Source organism: Panthera leo, chromosome C2 (genome assembly GCF_018350215.1).
Source record: "Panthera leo isolate Ple1 chromosome C2, P.leo_Ple1_pat1.1, whole genome shotgun sequence".
Classification (NCBI taxonomy): Eukaryota; Metazoa; Chordata; class Mammalia; order Carnivora; family Felidae; genus Panthera; species Panthera leo.
The window spans coordinates 157,184,573-157,203,480 of record NC_056687.1 but is presented as its reverse complement, the minus strand read 5'-3'; the positions used below and the strand labels follow the sequence as shown (position 1 = coordinate 157,203,480).

Genomic DNA, 18,908 nt, shown 5'->3' with positions numbered 1-18,908 from the left:
GACCATGACTGATGCAGGTAACGAACTGCAAAAAGCAAAACCCTGGATAAGGGGGAGCCATCGTACAGTGATCGAAGGATTGTATTATGTGAAGGCAAACGGTAATTTACTCTTATAAAAAGGCGCTTTATGTTCTATTTAATTTAGGAGTTTTATACTTTGCTTATTCCTTGTTGTTATTTATTTATTGTTTATGTCCTCATTTCTATAACCCCAGGTTATTTGAATCTTACTAATTTTATTTTGGCCGTCATGAGAAAATAACTGGAAATTTTTTGTCCTCATTTAGATGACAATGATGACTTCCTCACAATGGCAGAATGTCAATTCATTATCAAACATGAACTCGAAAATCTTAGAGCCAGAGATGAAAAGATGATCCCTGGTTACCCCCAGGCAAAGCTGTATCCAGGAAAGTCGCTATGTAAGTCATGCTGTCAGCCACTTCACGGACACGTGTTCTGATGCACTTGTTTTTGCTTAGCGGATGAATAACAAGTTACAGAAGCTTTGTGTCTTTCTCTTACTGACAAACATACAGAGCTGTGTAATAACATATTCTCATGAACATGCCTTTTGCCATTAGAGCTTCGTCATATTGCACCTTTAGATCAATACGTTTGTTCCGTGTGGTTCCCTGCTTCTGATTTACCAAGACCTCACAGCATTTGGTTTGCTTAAAATTGGGTGTGAACACATCATGCGTATTACTCAATACGGATTAGCAAAGTTTACATTATGCCCAGATGAGGAGTGAAAATGGGAGCCATTGTCTTTTCCTGGAGCCCTTTTTCCATCTCCTCCCCTTTCAGTGGGTGAGCACATGGGAACAAGGCTTAGGAAGAGTCACAGAGTGACATGATACCTGAATGCACATCAGCAGCTTGCAGTTTTGTGATTTTCTGTCATCCCGTCTGAAAGAGAATACTAGTTTGCAGATAAAGTGCTCACTACAGTGTGTAATTCCAAGTCTGCCTCCTCCCCCCACCCCCCAGGGTGGCAAGGCCTCAGAGCATTTTTGCTGCCCAAATATACTTTAAACATATAAGCTACTGTGTTGTGTAGTCGGTTTAATACTACCTTCCAGGCTTCACCCAGCAGGACAGATGCCTGGGAAGCAGTCCACGTTCAAATTTTCCCTGTTGTCATCAAATATATATTAGAGTTGGTTTGTTCAAACCAAGGTCCAGTCATAGATCACCCATTTTGTATGGTGGTTGTGTCTCTTAACTCTCTTTCTCTTATTGTGGTAAAGTGCACATAACATAAAATTTAAAGATCGAAGATAAAAAATCTAAAGATTTTCACTGGTATTAACTATATTTAGAATATTGTACATTGTCCTCACCATGCGTCTCCATAGCTCCTTCCATCTTGTAAAACTGAAACTCTGTGTCCATTACACAATCACTCTGCCTTCTCCCCTGGCCCCCTGCCCAAGCAACCACCATTCTTTCTGTCTTTATGGTTGTGACTACTCAAATAAGTGGAATCATACAGTATTTCTCTCTCTGTGACTGGTTTGTTTCACTTAGCATTGTCGGCTAGGTTCGTCTATGTTGTAGCATATGTTGGAATTTCCTTCTTTTTAAAGACTGAATAGTATTCCTGTGTGTGTGTGTGCGTGTGTGTGTGTGTGTGTGTACACGTGTATGCCACGTTTTGCTTGTTTACTCATCCGTCAGTGGACCCTTGGGTTGTCTCCACCTTTTTTCTATTTAGAATAGTCCTTTTATGAACATGGGTGTGCAAATATCCCTTCAGGGTCCTGCTTTCAATTATTTTGGGTATATACCCAGAAGTGGAATTTCTGGGTCACATGGTATTGCTATTTTTAATTTTTTGAAGTACCTCTATACTGTTTTCTATAGCAGTTGTGCCATTTTACATTCCCATCAACAGTACCTAAGGGTTCCAGTCTCTCCACATCCTTCCTCTCCAGCATCTATAGTCTCCTGATTTGTTCATTTTAGCCACTCCGACCGGCGTGAGGTGGTATCTCAGTGTAGTTTTCATTTGTATTTCCCTGATGAGGAGTGACATTGAGCATCTTTTCATGTGCCTGTTGGCCATCTGGGTGTCTTCTTTAGAGAAGTGTCTATTCATGTCTTCTGCCCGTTTCTTCACTGGATTATATGTTTTTTGGGTGTCGAGTTTGATAAATTCTGTATAGATTTTGGATACTAAGCCTTTATCCGATATGCCATTTGCAAATATCTTCTCCCATTCCATCTGTTGCCTTTTGGTTTTGTTGAATGTTTCCTTCGCTGTACAGAAGCTTTTTATCTTGAGGAGGTCCCAATAGTTCATTTTTGCTTTTTGCTTCCCTTGCCTCTGTAGACACGTCAAGTAAGAAATTGCTGTGGCCGAGGTCAGAGAGGTTTTTTCCTGCTTTCTCCTCTAGGGTTTTGATGGTTTCCTGTCTCACATTCAGGTCCTTCATCCATTTTGAGTTTATTTTTGTGAATAGGGTAAGAAAGTGGTCTAGTTTCAACCTTCTGCATGTTGCTGTCCAGTTCTCCCAGCACCATTTGTTAAAGAGACTGTCTTTTTTCCATTGGATGTTCTTTCCTGCTTTGTCAAAGATGAGTTGGCCATACCATACCAACCATGAGTTGGCCCATAGTTTGTGGGTCTAGTTCTGGGGTTTCTATTCTATTCCATTGGTCTATGTGTCTCTTTTTGTGCCAATACCATGCTGTCTTGCTGATTACAGCTTTGTAGTAGAGGCTAAAGTCTGGGATTGTGATGCCTCCCACTTTGGTTTTCTAACATTACTTTGGCTATTTGGGGTCTTTGGTGGTTCCATACAAATTTTAGGATTGCTTGTTCTAGCTTCGAGAAGAATGCTGGTGCAATTTTGATTGGGATTGCATTGAATGTGTAGATAGCTTTGGGTAGTATTGACATTTTGACCATATTTATTCTTCCAATCCATGAGCACGGAATGTTTTTCCTTTTCTTTGTATCTTCTTCAATTTCCTTCACAAGCTTTCTATAGTTTTCAGCATACAGATCTTTTACATCTTTGGTTAGGTTTATTCCTAGGTATTTTATGGTTCTTGGTGCAATTGTGAATGGGATCAGTTTCTTTGTCTTTCTGTTGCTTCATTATTAGTGTATAAGAATGCAACTGATTTCTGTACATTGATTTTGTATCCTGCAACTTTGCTGAATTCATGTATGAGTTCTAGCAGACTTTTGGTGGAGTCTATCGGGTTTTCCATGTAGAGTATCATGTCATCTGCAAAAAGTGAAAGCCTGACTTCATCTTTGCTAATTTTGATGCCTTTGATTTCCTTTTGTTGTCTGATTGCTGATGCTAGAACTTCCAATGCTATGTTAAACAACAGCGGTGAGAGTGGACATCCCTGTTGTGTTCCTGATCTCAGGGGGAAAGCTCTCAGTTTTTCCCCATTGAGAATGATATTAGCTGTGGGCTTTTCATAAATGGCTTTTATGATGTTTAAGTATGTTCCTTCTATCCCAACTTTCTCAAGGGTTTTTTATTAAGAAAGGATGCTGAATTTTGTCAAATGTTTTTTCTGCATCGATTAACAGGATCATATGGTTATCTTTTCTTTTATTAATGTGATGTATCACGTTGATTGATTTGCAAATACTGAACCAGCCCTGCTGCCCAGGAATGAATCCCACTTGATCGTGGTGAATAATTCTTTTTATATGCTGTTGAATTCGATTTGCTAGTATCTTGTTGAGAATTTTTGCATCCATATTCATCAGGGATATTGGCCTGTAGTTCTCTCTTTTTTTTTTTTTTTTTTGCTGGGTCTCTGTCTGGTTTCGGAATCAAAGTAATGCTGGTTTCATAGAATGAGTCTGGAAGTTTTCCTTCTCTTTCTATTTTTCGGAACAGCTTGAGAAACATAGGTATTATCTCTGCTTTAAATGTCTGGTAGAATTCCCCAGGGAAGCCATCTGGTCCTGGACTCTTATTTGTTGGGAGATTTTTGGTAACTGATTCAATTTCTTCACTGGTTATGGGTCTATTCAAGTTTTCTATTTCTTCTGTTTGAGTTTTGGAAGTGTGTGGGTGCTTAGGAATTTGTCCATTTCTTCCAGGTTGTCCAGTTTGTTGGCATATAATTTTTCTTAGTATTCTCTGATAACTGCTTATATTTCTGAGGGACTGGTTGTAATAATTCCATTTTCATTCATGATTTTATCTATTTGGGTCATCTCCCTTTTGCTTTTGAGAAGCCTGGCTAGAGGTTTATCAATTTTGTTTATTTTTTCAAAAAACCAACTCTTGGTTTCATTGGTCTGCTCTACTGTTTTTTTAGATTCTATATTGTTTGTTTCTGCTCTGATCTTTATTATTTCTCTTCTTCTGCTGGGTTTAGGGTGTCTTTGCTGTTCTGCTTCTATTTCGTTTAGGTGTGCTGTTAGATTTTGTATTTGGGATTTTTCTTGTTTCTTGAGATAGGCCTGGATTGCAATGTATTTTCCTCTCAGGACTGCCTTCACTGCATCCCAAAGCATTTGGATTGTTGTATTTTGATTTTCATTTGTTTCCATATATTTTTTAATTTCTTCTCTAATTGTCTGGTTGATCCATTCATTCTTTAGTAGGGTGTTCTTTAACCTCCATGCTTTTGGAGGTTTTCCAGACTTTTTCCTGTGGTTGATTTCAAGCTTCATAGCATTGTGGTCTGAAAGTGTGCATGGTATGATCTCAATTCTTTTACACTCTTGAAGGGCTGTTTTGTGACCCAGTATGTGATCTATCTTGGAGAATGTTGCATGTGCACTCGAGAAGAAAGTATATTCTGTTGCTTAGGGATGCAGAGTTCTAAATATATCTGTCAGGTCTGCCTGATCCAATATATCATTCAGGGCCCTTGTTTCTCTTCTGTTACCTTGTTAGCTCTTCCTGATGGATAGGCCCTGTAATTACTATATAATGCCCTTCTTCCTCTCTTGTTACAGCCTTTAATTTAAAGTCTAGTTTGTCTGATATAAGTATGGCTACTCCAGCTTTCTTTTGACTTCCGGTAGTATGATAGATAGTTCTCCATCCCCTCACTTTCAATCTGAAGGTGTCCTCAGGTCTAAAAGAGTCTCTTGTAGACAGCAAATAGATGGGTCTTGTTTTTTTTTTTTAATCCATTCTGATACCCTGTGTCTTCTGGTTGGAGCATTTAGTCCATTTACATTCAGTGTTATTATGGAAAGATACGAGTTTAGAGTCATTGTGGTATCCGTAGGTTTCATGCTTGTAGTGATGTCTCTGGTACTTTGTGGTCCTTGCAGCATTTCACTTGCAGATTCCCCCTTAGGATCTCTTGTAGGGCTGGTTTAGTGGTGATGAATTCCTTCAGTTTTTGTTTGGGAAAACCTTTATCTCTCTTTTTCTATACTGAATGACAGACTTGCTGGGTAAAAGATTCTTGGCTGCATATTTTTTCTGTTCATCACATTGAAGATTTCCTGTCATTCCTTTCTGGCCAAGTTTCAGTAGATGGGTTTGCTACTACCCTTATGTATCTACCTTTGAATGATAAGGCCTGTTTATCCCTAGCTGCTTTCATAATTCTCTCTTTATCCTTGTATTTTGCCTATTTCACTATATGTTGTGCAGAAGATTGATTCAAGTTACGTCTGAAGGGAGTTCTCTGTGCCTCTTGGATTTCAGTGCCTGTTTCCTTCCCCAGATCAGGGAAGTTCTTAGCTATGAATTGTTCAAGTACACCTTCAGCCCCTTTCTCTGTCGTTGTCTTCCTCCTCCTCCTCCTCCTCCTCCTCCTCCTCCTCCTCTTCTTCTTCTTCTTCTTCTTCTTCTTCTTCTTCTTCTTCTTCTTCTCTCCTTCTTCTCCTCCTCCTCTTCCTCTTCTTTTTCTCCTTCTCCTCCTTTTCCTCTTCCTCCTCCTCCTCCTCCTCCTCCTCCTCCTCCTTCTCCTTCTTCTGGAATTCCTATGATGTGGATATTGCTCTGTTTGATTGTGTCACTTAGTTCTCTAATTCTCCCCTCGTACTCCTGGATTTTTCTATCCTTTTTTTCAGCTTCCTCTTTTTCCATAATTTTATCTTTTAACTCACCTATTCTCTCCTCTGCCTCTTCAATCTGCACTGTGGCCGCCTCCTTTTTATTTTGCACCTCATTTGTAGCATTTTTAAATTCATCCTATTTTTTTAGACCCATGATCTCTGTAGCAACAGATTCTCTGCTGTCCTCTATGCCTTTTTCAAGCCCAGCAATTAATTTTATCATTATTATTCTAAATTCTTGTTCCGTTACATTGCTTGAATCGGTTTTGATCAATTCGCTAGCTGTTGCTAATTCCTGGAATTTCTTTTGAGGAGAATTCTTCCGTTTCGTCATTTCGGCTGATTTTCTGTCCCTTGTGCATTTTAAAAGCTTGTTGTGTGCTTTGCATTGGCGAGCACTGCTATATTAAAGGAGGGTCATACCGTGTCCAGGGCCTGGCCCTTCTGGAGGTGTTTTTCTGGAGATTGTTACTTGCTCTCTGTTGTTGTGACTTTGGTTCTTTTATTACCCTATTTGTAGTGATATTTTGGACCGTCCAGCAGGTGTGCTTTGATTTGTTCCGTGGAGTAGCCCTGGAAAGGAAAACAGACAAACAGGAGAGAGAAACACGCAAACAAACAAATAACACAAATAAACAAAAACAAAAAAGTAAAGACTAAAGAAGAGGGGGGAGACGGTCCTGATGGAAGAGCACACACAAAGAGAGAAAAAACACACCTTGATTATGCAGAGAGACTAAAAGGCTTAATCCAGAGAGAGAGAAAGGAAAATACAGAAGGGGGCAGGGAAAACCTAACGAAGATTAAGTTACCCAGACAGAGAAACTATGTGGCTTAATTATTCCAAGAGAGAGAAAGGAGCATAAAGAAGGAGGTGGAGAACGTGTATCGAGACAATGGATTAAACATGCCTGTTCAGAGAGACCAATGAGCAGAGTAGCCAGCCTAAGGGACGGAAGAGATAAGGAGGAGAAAGGGGGGGAGGGGGAGGATATGTCTTTACATGCAGAATTGACCTAGAGTTAATCCAGGCAATGCTGCAGACCTTGTCGGGAATAGCTGTCTGCAGGGTCTAGGGCCCCTCCGGTGGATACGCAGGTACGCGGTGCAAAGGGGCGTGGTTTGGCGTAATCTGGAACCACCCCCACTACTGCGTGGGGGCGGGGGGGGGGGGCCCTGAGGCCCCGCCTTGGTGGGGTTGAGGGGCGAATGGTGATCCCCCAGTCTCTTCTCCACCCAGCGGACCGGAGGACTCCGTTTGAGTCGTCCTCACTGTGCCCCGAGCGCAGACGGGGCGGTCCTTCTCTGTCCGCCGGCTCCCCTGACCCTGCGCTTGGCTAGGATTCAGATCCTGCTCCCTGCGCTCTGGCGCTGGGGAAGCGCCGCTCAGGGTGGCGACGTGTGGTGCCGGTGGCTTGGTCTGTGCCGCTGCACTTCGGGGAGGACGGCCTTCTCCTACTGCAGACTCAGCCACGGCCCTTGCCTCGAGCCCCGGGGTGGTGGTTGCAGGCAGGTTCCGCACTGCCACGCAGCCCTCCAGGGAGGGAACCACCTCCTCCAAGTGCGGACCGAGCCCCTAACGTGCCACCGCACCCAGGCCTGGCTCCCCTCTTCCCTAGGTGCGCGGGGAGCTGGCCCCAGGCTGGAGATAGCCCCGCAGTTAGGGTTCGATCCCTGTCAGTCTCAGCCGCAGGGTCCGGGGTCTTTCTCCTGTCCAGATCCGGTTCGACACTTCCCCAGCCGCCCTTTCTCTTCTCTTTGTCTCTCTGCAGAAGGGGTCCCTCCCCTCCGTGCCCAAAGGCCTTTTTTTAAATCTCCCCCAGTTGGCAGTCGCCCACCTATCTTTTTTCCGGCTTTCCCATTTTCTTCCCAGTAGATTCAGTCTTTTCTGCCCGGGCTCTGGTGTTCAGTCCTTTGGCTTCTACGCTTCTTTGTTTGAGAGACACGGGAAGTATGGATTCCCCCTACTTCTCCGCCATGTTGGCTCCTGAGCATCATTTTTTAAAATATTTATTTTATTTTGAGAGAGAGGGAGAGGGAGAGAGAGAATTCCAAGCAGGCCCTGTCCGTGAGCAGGGCATGATCTCACTAACTTTGAGATCATGATCTGAGCTGAAATCAAGAGTTGGATGCTTAACCGACTAAGCCACCCAAGCACTCTGAGCATCTTTTCGTGTTCCTGTTGGCCATCTGGATGTCTTCTTTGGAAAAATGTGTATTCATGTCTTCTGCCCACTTCTTAACTGAATTTTTTGGTTTTTTTTTTTGGGGGGGGGGGGTTGAGTTTGATAAGTTCTTATAGATTTTGGATACTAACCCTTTATCCAGTATGTTATTTGGAAATATCTTCTCCCATTCCATAGGTTGTCTTTTAGTTTTGTTAATTGTTTCCTTTGCTGTACAGAAACTTTTATTTTGATGAGGTCCCAGTAGTTCATTTTTGCTTTTGTTTCCCTTGCCTCCAGTGACGTGTCTAGTAAGAAGTTGCTACAGCCAGTGTCCAAGAAGTTGTTGCCTGCTTTCTCCTCGAGGATTTTGATGGCTTCCTGTCTCACATTTAGGGCTTTCATCCATTTTGAGTTTATTTTTGTGTATGGTCCAGGTTCATTCTTCTGCATGTCGCTGTCCAGTTTTCCCAGCACCACTTGCTGAAGAGACAGTCTTTTTTCCACCTGATATTCTTTCCTGCTTTGTCGAAGGTTAGTTGGCCCTATGTTTGTGGACCCATTTTTAGGTTCTCTGTTCTGTTCCACTGATCTGAGTGTCTGTTTTTGTGCCAGTACCATACTGTGTTGATGATTACAGCTTTGTAATATATAATACAGCTTGAAGTCTGGAATTGTGATACCTCCCATTTTCCTTTTATTTTTCAGGATTTCTTTGTTAGAGATATTTTGTGGTTCCATACATATTTTAGGATTGTTTGTTCTAGTTCTGTAAAAAATGCTGGTGTTATTTTTATAGGGATTGTAGATTGAGTGTGTAGATTGCTCTCAGTAGTAAAGACATTTTAACGATGTTTGTTCTTCCAACCCATGAGCATGTGATTTTTTTTATTTCTTTGTGTCCTGTTCAGTTTCTTTCATATGTGTTTTATAGTTTTCAGAGTACAGATCTTTTACCTCTTTGGTTAGGTTTATTCCTAGGCATCTTATGGTTTTGGTACAGATGTAAATTGGATCGAATCCTTGATTTCTCTTTCTGCCGCTTCATTGTTGATGTATAGAAATGCAACAAATTTCTGTACATTGATTTTGTATCCTGCAACTTTGCTGAATTCATGTATCAGTTCTAGCAATTTTTTGGTGGTGGAGTCTTTCAGGGTTTCTTTTTTTTTAATGTTTATTTATTTATTTAAAGAGAGAAAATGTATGAAAGTGGGGTGAGGGGCAGAGAGAGAATCCCAAATAGGCTCCATGCTGTTTTCACAGAGCCCAGTGTGGGGCTCAAACTCATGAACCGTGCGATCATGACCTGAGCCCACAGCAAGAGTTAGCTCGTTAACCGGGTAAGCCACCCAGGTGTCCCTTTCAGGTTTTCTACGTAGAGTATCATGGCATCTGTGAATGGTGGATGTCTGACTTCTTCCTTGCCTGTTTTGATGCTTTTTATTTCTTTTTATCATCCGATTGCTGAGGCTAGGGCCTCTAGTGCTAAGTTTAATAACAGTGGTGAGAGTGTACATCCCTGTCTTGTTCCTGACCTCAGAGGAAAAGCTCTCAATTTTTCCCCATTGAGGATATTAGCTGTGGGTCTTTCTTATATGGCTATTATAATTTTGAGGTATATTCATTCTATCCCTAGTTTGTTGAGGGTTTTTATCAAGAATGGATGCTGTACTTTGTCAAATGCTTTTTCTGCATCTATTGAGAGGATCATATGGTCCTTATCCTTTCTTTTATAAACGTGGTGTATCACATTGGTTTGTGAATATTGAATCGCCCTTGCACCCTAAGAATAAATCCAACTTGATCATGGAGTATGATTCTTTTAATGTACTGTTGGATTTGATTTGCTCCTATTTTGTTGAGAATTTTTGCATCCAGGTTCATTCAGGATATTGGCCTATAATTTGCTGGGGTCTTTGTCAGATTTTGGAATCAAGGTGATGCTGGCCTCGTAGAATGAATTTGGAAGTTTTCCTTCCATTTCTATTTTTTGGAACAGTTTGATAAGAATAGGTATTAACTCTTCTTTAAATGTCTGGTAGAATTCCCCTGGGAAGCCATCTGGCTCTGGATTTTCATCTGTTGGGAGATTTTTGATGAGTGATTTAATTGCTGGTTATGGGTCTGTTCAGATTTTCTATTTCTTCCTGTTTCAGTTTTGGTAGTTTGTGTGTTTCTAGGAATTTGTCAATTTCTTCCAGATTGCCCAGTTTGTTGGCGTATAATTTTTAATAATATTCTCTTATAATTGTTTGTATTTTTCTGATGCTGGTTGTGATCTCTCCTCTTTCATTTGTGATTTTATTTGTTTTGGCCCTTTCTCTTTTATCTTTGATAAGTCTGGCTGGGGGTTTATCCATTTTATTGATACTTTCCAAGAACTAGCTCTTAGTTTTGTTGCTCTGGTCTCCTGGGGTTTTTTTTTTGTTTGTTTGGTTTCCATATTGTTTATTCCTGCTCTAATCTTTATTATTTCCCTTCTTCTGCTGGCTTTGCCCTTTAATTGTTGTTCCTTTTCTACCTCCTTTAGGTGTGCTTTAGGTTTTTTATTTGAGATGTGTCTTGAAGTAGACCCGTATTGCAATATACTTCCCTCTTAGGACCGCCTTTGCTGCATCCTAAAGGTTTTGGACTGTTGTGTTTTCACTTGCATTTGCTTCCATGCATTTTTAAATTTCTTCTTTAATTTTCTGGTTAACCCATTCATTCTTTACTAGGATTTTCTTTAACCTCCATGTATTTGCGCTGTCTCCAAATTTCTTCTTACCTTTGAATTCAAGTTTCATAACTTTGGGGTCTGAAGTTATGCATGATACTATGATCTCAGTCTTTTTTATACTTGTTGAGGGCTGATTTGTGACCCAGTATCTGACCTATTCTGGTGAGTGTTCCATGTACACTTGAAAAGAACATGTAGTTCACTGCTTTAGGATGAAGTGTTCTGAATATATCTATTAAGTCCATCTGGTCAGTGTGTCATTCAAAGCCATTGTTTCCTTGTTGATTTCCTCCTCAGGTGACCTTTCCATTGCTGTAAGTGGGATGTTAAAGTCCCCTATTATTTTTGTATTGTTATCAGTGAGTTTCTTTATGTTTGCTATTGATTGATTTATATATTTGGGTGTTTCCACGTTGGTGGCATAAATATTTATAATTATTAGATATTCTTGTTGGGTAGACCCCTTTGTTATGATACAGTGCCCTTCTCTGTCACTTGTTACAGTCTTTGGTTTAAAATCTAGTTTGTCGGATATAAGTGTGGCTGCTCCATCTTTCTTTTGACGTCCGTTAGGATTATAAATCGTTCTCCATCCTCTCACCTTGAGTCTGCAGGTATCTTTAGATCTAAAATGAGTTTCTTGTAGGCAATATATTGAGGGGTCTTGTTTTTTTTTTTATCCATTCTAATACTCTCTTTCTTTTGATGAGAGCGTGTAGTCCATTTATATTCAGGGTGATTATGTATATAATATATATAATTATATATTCAGGGTGAATATGTAATATTCATTATACATATATAATATATAATATTACTTATATATGTATACACACACACACATATATTTACATATATAAATTTAGTGTCATTGTATTACCTATAAAGTTGGTGTTTCTGGAGTTTTTCTCTTTCCTTCCTAGTCTTTGTTGCTTTTGGTCTTTCTTTCCCACTCAAAAAGTCCCCTTTAATATTTCTTGCAGGGCTAGATTAGTGGTCATGGTCTCCTTTAGTTTCTGTTTGTGTGGGAACCTTTATATCTTTTTCTATTCTGAATGGCAGCCTTGCTGGATAAAGTATTCTTGGCTGCATATTTTTCCCATCTAGCACATTGAATATGTCATGCCACTCCCTTCTGGCCTGCTAGGTTTCTATGGAGATATCTACTGCTATGCTGATTTGTCTTTCCTTGTAAGTTACAGATTGCTTTTCCCTTTCTACTTTCATGATTCTTTCCTTATCTCTGTATTGTGTAAATTTTACTACAACGTGTCTTGGTGTTGACCTACTTTTATGATTTTGATGGGAGTTCTCTGTGCCTGCTGGATTTGGATGTCTGTTTCCTTTCCCAGATTAGGGAAGTTTTCAGCTGTAATTTCTCAAATAAACCTTTTGCCCCCTTTCCCCTCTTTTTTTCTTCTGGGATTCCTATGATATGAATATTATTATGCTTTAAGGAGTTGCTGAGTTCCTTAAGTCTATATTTACGATCCAGTGTTTTTCTTCCCCTCTTCTTTTCAGCCTCATTATTTTCCATAATTTTATCTTCTATATCGTTGATTCCTTCCTTTGCTTCTTCCATCTTTGTTGTCATTACATTTAGGCTATTTTGCATCTTCGTTCTAGCATTTTTATTTTGGCCTGACTAGTTTTAGGTCCATTACCTCTGCGGTAAAGGACTCCCTGGTGTCTTCTGTGCTTTTCTCAAGTCCAGCTGGTATCCTTACGGTGGTGGTTTTAAATTCTGGTTCAGGTTTATTACTTATATTTGATTTGATTAGATCCCTGGCTGTGACCTCTTCTAATTCTTTCTTTTGGGACAAATTCCCCCATCTGGGCATTTTGTCTAGGTCTCTGTTTTCTGTGTTTTAGGAAAGCCTGTTATGTTTCCTGCTCCAGAGAGTAATGGCTATATATCAAAGAAGTCATATGCTGCCCAGGGTTTGGCACTTCAGGAGGTGTTTCTGGCATATGCTGTGTGTACTCTACTGTTGTTTTTTGGCTGTTCTTTACCTCAGGTCAGTTCTCTGCAGTGGGGAGTGTTTGGACCTTGTCCACTGTGTGGTGAGTTTTAATTAGGTGTGTTTTGGTCTACTTCTTAAAAGAAGCCAGATGCCATTTCCCTGAGAGCTGAAGTTTTGCAGCACTTTATGGTCAGTAGATTTGGTGCATGAGGTGGTTTGTGGTGGTCTTGTAGTGGAGGGGCCTGTTGCTGCTCAGACTCTCAGGCACTCTCGCCCTAGTTCAGAGGCACCTTCAGAGTTCAGGGGGTGGGGCTTGGTGTGAGTGACTCAAGCCTCCAACGTGAGGACTGTGATTTTCGCTGAAGTCTGCCTGTGCTGATGGGCAGGGATAAAAATGGCATCAGCCGGCTTTATTGCCCCTGGAGAGGGGAATTCGCACTTACTGCTGTTCAGGAAGCCCTCACAGGGGAGCACACGATCTCCTCTCGTTTGTCCCAGGCTTTCCTCAGACCCCTGCCTTCAGCTGGTCTGTTTCCGAGCCATCTGCCCACCCGGTGATGCAGCGCTCCCATCTCAGGTGTGCTGACTGGGTTTCACAATTTCAGATTTTAGGGATTCTACCTGTGCTGATCTTCTAGGGGAGGGTCTTGCCATGCTTTGGCTGGTGCTGGTTTGTCACAGAAGGGCAGTTGCTCAACTGTCCAGGGGCTTAAAGTTTATGCTAAAGCCAGTAAAGAGCCCGCATCCAGGTTAGCTGCCCTCAGCAGGTGTCTCTCCCGGCTCTCTTGTCCCCGGAGAGGCAATGCTACCTCTCCCAAATGCACTCCAAGAAGAACTGTCTCTCCCAGCGCAACCCAGGAGAACACACTGTCCACTCCCAGGCCTCTGCCCTCCTCCATAGGAGACCTCTAGGCCTGCCAGGCTCCACCTTGGTACAGACTTCTGAAACCTCAGACTTTGAGCTCCACTGCTCACAAAAACTTAGAATAATCAGCCCCTCTTGTTTTCCTTGACAGGGTTTTTGTTGTTCAGTGCCCTGCGTTTTGTTTTCTCTCTCTCTCTCTCTCCCCCCTCCTCTCTCCCTGATCTGGACTCTCTTTGCCCTGTGGCACCTGTGATTCTCTTCTCCCCCAGATCAGGTCCCTGCATCTCCTACCTTCTCGGATGTGGTCTCTTTCCTTCCTGTAGTTACTCAGTTTGTTTTCTCAGTCCTCAGATGTATTTCCTGGGTATTCAGTCCTCAGATGCAATTTGATATTTATCTAGATGTTTTCAAGGAATGAGGGTGGCATTGGGTCCTCTCGTACTCCGCCACCTTAACTCCTCCCCCTCACTATATTTTCATGCCTGAGTAACATTCATTTGTAGGTATGTTTATGTAGTAGGTCTTCTTTATCCATTCATCTGTCGATGGACATTTGGGTTTATTCCTCATTTTGACCATTGCAAATAATGCTATATTGAACAAAGAAGTGCAGGTATCTTTGAATTAGTGTTTTCCTTTTCATCAGGTAACTACCCAGAAATGGAATTGTTGGATTGTATGAAATTGCTATTTCAATTTTTTGAGGAACGTCCATACTGTTTTCCATAGTGGCTGTACCAATTTCCATTTCCATTAGCAGTGCAGTAGGGTTCCTTTTTTACTACCTCCTCACCGATACTTGTTATTTCTTGTCTTTCTGATACTAGCTAATCTGACACACGTGAAGCTATACGTCATTGTGGTTTTCATTTGCATTTCCCTGGTGATTAGTGGTATTGAGCATTTTGTCATGTGTCCGTTGGCCATCTGTCTACCTTATTTGGAAAAAAGTTCAGTTCTCTGACCATGTTTTTTAATGTTTTAATTTTTATTTTTTTATTATTTATTTTATTTTTTTAATTTCATTTTTTATTTTTTTAAATTTACATCCTAATTAGTTAGCATATGGTGCAACAATGATTTCAGGAGTAGATTCCTTAGTTCCTCTTACCCATTTAGCCCATCCCCCTCCCACAACCCCTCCCGTAACCCTCAGTTTGTTCTCCATATTTATGAGTCTCTTCTGTTTTGTCCCCCTCCCTGTTTTTATATTATTTTTGTTTCTCTTCCCTTATGTTCATCTGTTTTGTCTCTTAAAGTCTTCATATGAGTGAAGTCATATGATTTTTATCTTTCTCTGACTAATTTCACTTAGCATAATACCCTCCAGTTCCATCCACGTAGTTGCAATTGGCAAGATTCCATTCTTTTTGATTGCTGAGTAATACTCCATTGTGTAGATATACCACATTTTCCTTATCCATTCATCCATTGATGGACATTTGGGCTCTTTCCATACTTTGGCTATTGCTGATAGTGCTGCTATAAACATGGGGGTGCATGTGTCCCTTCTAAACAGCAGACCTATATCCCATGGATAAATGCCTAGTAGTGCAATTTCTGGGTGGTAGGGTAGTTCTATTTTTAGTTTTTTGAGGAACCTCCATACTGTTTTCCAGCGTGGCTCTACCAGCTTGCATTGCCACCAACAGTGCAAAAGAGATCGTCTTTCTGTGCATCCTCTCCAACATCTGTTGTTGCCTGAGTTGTTAATGTTAGCCATTCTGACAGGTGTGAGGCGGTATCTCATTGTGGTTTTGATTTGTATTTCCCAGATGATGAGTGATGTTGAGTATTTTTTCATGTGTCGGTTGGCCATCTGGATGTCTTCTTTGGAGAAGTGTCTATGATGTCTTTTGCCCATTTCTTCACTGGATTATTTGTTTTTTGGATGTTGAGTTTGATAACTTCTTTGTAGATTTTGGATACTAGTCCTTTATCTGATATGTCATTTGGAAATATCTTCTCCCATTCTGTCTGTTGCCTTTTAGTTTTGCTGATTGTTTTCTTCACTGTGCAGAAGCTTTTTATTTTGATGAGGTCCCAGTAGTTCCTTTTTGCTTTTGTTTCCCTTGGCTCTGGAGACGTGTTGAGTACCAGGTTGCTGCAGGCAAGATAAAAGAGGTTTTTACCTGCTTTCTCCTCAAGGATTTTGATGGCTTCCTGTCTTACATTGAGGTCTTTCATCCATATTGAGTTTATTTTTGTGGATGGTGTAAGAAAGTGGTCCAGGTTCATTCTTCTGCATGTCATTGTCCGGTTTTCCCAGCACCACTTGCTGAAGAGACTGTCTTTATTCCATTGGATATTCTTTCCTGCTTTGTCAAAGATTAGTTGTCCATATGTTTGTGGGTCCATTTCTGGCTTCTCTATTCTGTTCCATTGATCTGAGTGTCTGTTTTTGTGCCAGTATCATACTGTCTTGATGGTTACAGCTTTGTAATATAGCTTGAAGTCTGGGATTGTGATGCCTCCTGCTTTGGTTTTCTTTTTCAAGATTGCTTTGGCTCTTCGGGGTCTTTTCTGGTTCCATACAAATTTTAGGATTATTTGTTCTAGCTCTGTGAAGAATAGCTGGTATTATTTTTGATAGGGATTGTATTGAATATGTAGATTGCTTTGGGTAGTATTGACATTTTAACAATATTTGTTCTTCCTATCCAGGAGCATGGAATCTTTCTCCATATTTTTTGTGTCTTCTTCAGTTTCTTTCATAAGCTTTCTATAGTTTTTAGCATATAGATTTTTCATCTTTTTGGTTAGATTTATTCCTAGGTATTTTATGTTTTTTTGTGCAACTGTAAATGGGATCGATTCCTTGATTTCTCTTTCTGTTGCTTCATTGTTGGTGTATAGGAATGCAACCGATTTGTGTGCATTGATTTTATATCCTGCAACTTTGCTGAATTCATGAATCAATTCCAGCAGGTTTTTTTTGGTGGAATCTTTAGGGTTTTCCATATACAGTGTCATGTCATCTGCGAAGAGTGAAAGTTTGACCTCCTCCTGGCCGATTTGGATGCCTTTTATTTCTTTGTGTTGTCTGATTGCAGAGGCTAAGATTGAATAACAGTGGTGAGAGTGGACATCCCTGTCTTGTTCCTGACCTTAGGGGGAAAGCTCTCTCTGATGGTGTTTTAATCAGATTGTTTGTTTTTTTGTTATTGTTGTGTAGTATGAGTTCCTTATATATTTTGGATATTAACCTATTATCAGATATATCATTTGCAAATATCTTCTTTCATTCAGTAGGTTGCCTTTTCGTTTTCTTTATGGTTTCCTTTGCATAGCAAAGGTTTTTAGCTTGATGTAGACCCAATGGTTTGTTTTTGCTTTTGTTGCTCTTGCCTGAGGAGACAGAACCAAAAAAATAGTGCTGAGACCAGTGTCCAGGAGTCTACTGCCTGTGTTTTTTTGTTTGTTTGTTTTTGTTGTTGTTGTTGTTGTTGTTTTTTAAGGCGTTGTATGGTTTCAGGTCTTACATTTGAATTTTTAATCCATTTTGAGTTTTTTTTTGTATATGGTGTCAGTAGTTGATCTTTTTTCATTCTTTTGCATGTAGCTGTAGTTTTCCCAGCACCATTTTTTGAAGAGATTGTCTTTTCCCCATTTGTGTATTCTTGCCTCCTTTGGCAAAGATTAATTGAGCATATCTACATGGGTTCATTTCTGGCTCTCTGTTCTGTTCCATAGATCTATATGCCTTTTTCTGTGTGTGCCATTACCATACTGTTCTGATTACTGTATCTTTGTAGTGTAGTTTGAAATCTGGAAACATGATACCTCCAGATTTATTCTTCTTTCTCAAGATGGCTTTGGTTATTCAGGGTCTTTTGTTGTTCCATACAAATTTTAGAGTTATTTATTCTAATTCTGTGAAAAATGCCATTGGTATTTTGATAGGAATTGCATTGAGTTTGTAGATTGCTTTGGTTAATACGAACATTTTAACAATATTAATTCTTCTAATCCATGAACACGGTATGTCTTTTCATTTATTTTTATCTCCAATTTCTTCCATCAATGACTTAAAGTTTTCAAGAGTATAGGTCTTTCACCTCATTAGTTAAATTAATCCTATTTATTTTATTCTTTCTGATGCAGTTTTAAATGGAATTGTTTTCTTAATTTCTTCCTATAATATTTTACTATTAGTATATAGAAACATGTAGATTTCTGTATATTAATTATACATTATTCATCTTTACTGAATTCATTTAATCTAATTTTTGTGGATTCTTTAGGTTTTTCTATATATAATATGTTATCTGCAAATAGTGACAGTTTTACTTCCTCCTTATCAATTTGAATGCCTTTTATTCCTTTTTGCTCTCTGATTATTGCAGCAAGAACTTCCAGTACTATATTGAATAAAAGTGGTGAAGGGTGGACATCCTTTTCTTATTCCTAATCTTGAGTGTGATATTATCTGTGTTTTTTTGTCATATGTGGCTTTTATTACATTGAGGTATGTTCTCACTATACACATTTGGTTGAGAGTTTTTACCGTAAATGGATGTAAAATTTTGTCAAATACTTCTTCTGCATCTATTGAGATAATCATTTGATTTTTATCCTTCATTTTGTGAATGTGTGAATTTTGTGTGAATTGATTTGAGGACATTGAACCATCCTTGCATCCCTGAAATAAATTCCATTTGATTATGATGCGTGATCCTTTTAATGTATTATTGAATTTGTTTTTCATTTTGTTAAGGACTTTTGCATCCTGGCCTGATACTGGCCTGCGATACTGGCTTGTGATTTTCTTTTTTTGTTGTATCTTTGTCTGGTTTTGGTATCAGGGTAATTCTGGTTTCATAGAATTAATTTGGAAATGTTCCTTTCTCTTTAACTTTTTGGAATAGTTTGAGACGGATTGATACTAACTTTTCTTTAGCTTTTTTTAGTGTCTATTTATTTTTCAGAAAGAGGGTGGGGGAGGGGCAGAGAGCAAGGAAGACAGAACCCCAAGTAGGCTTCAGGCTCTGAGCTATCAGCACAGAGCCAGATGCCGGGTGAACTCATTAACCACGAGATCATGACCTGAGCCAAAGTCAGATGTTTAAATGACTGAGCCACTCAGGTGCCCTGATACCAACTTTTCCTTAAATGTTTGGTAGGATTTACCTGTGAAACTGGTTCTGGACTTTTGTTTGTTGGAAGTTTTTTGATTACTGATT

The 18,908-nt window shown here is 40.0% G+C and overlaps 1 protein-coding gene across 7 annotated transcripts in view; it reads left to right on the top strand.

The window, feature by feature from the left end:
- The window catches only part of ANO10 (anoctamin 10), a 264,223-nt gene that overhangs the window by 62,801 nt on the left and 182,514 nt on the right, over positions 1-18,908 (top strand). For all 7 annotated transcript variants that reach the window (XR_006193113.1, XM_042903443.1, XM_042903444.1 and 4 more), the window contains one exon: positions 290-424. Coding sequence is in view for 6 of the 7 variants with exons in the window: in XM_042903443.1 (XP_042759377.1) it covers positions 290-424 (135 nt within the window). In the remaining variant the exon portion in view is untranslated. The remainder of the gene's footprint in view (positions 1-289; positions 425-18,908) is intronic.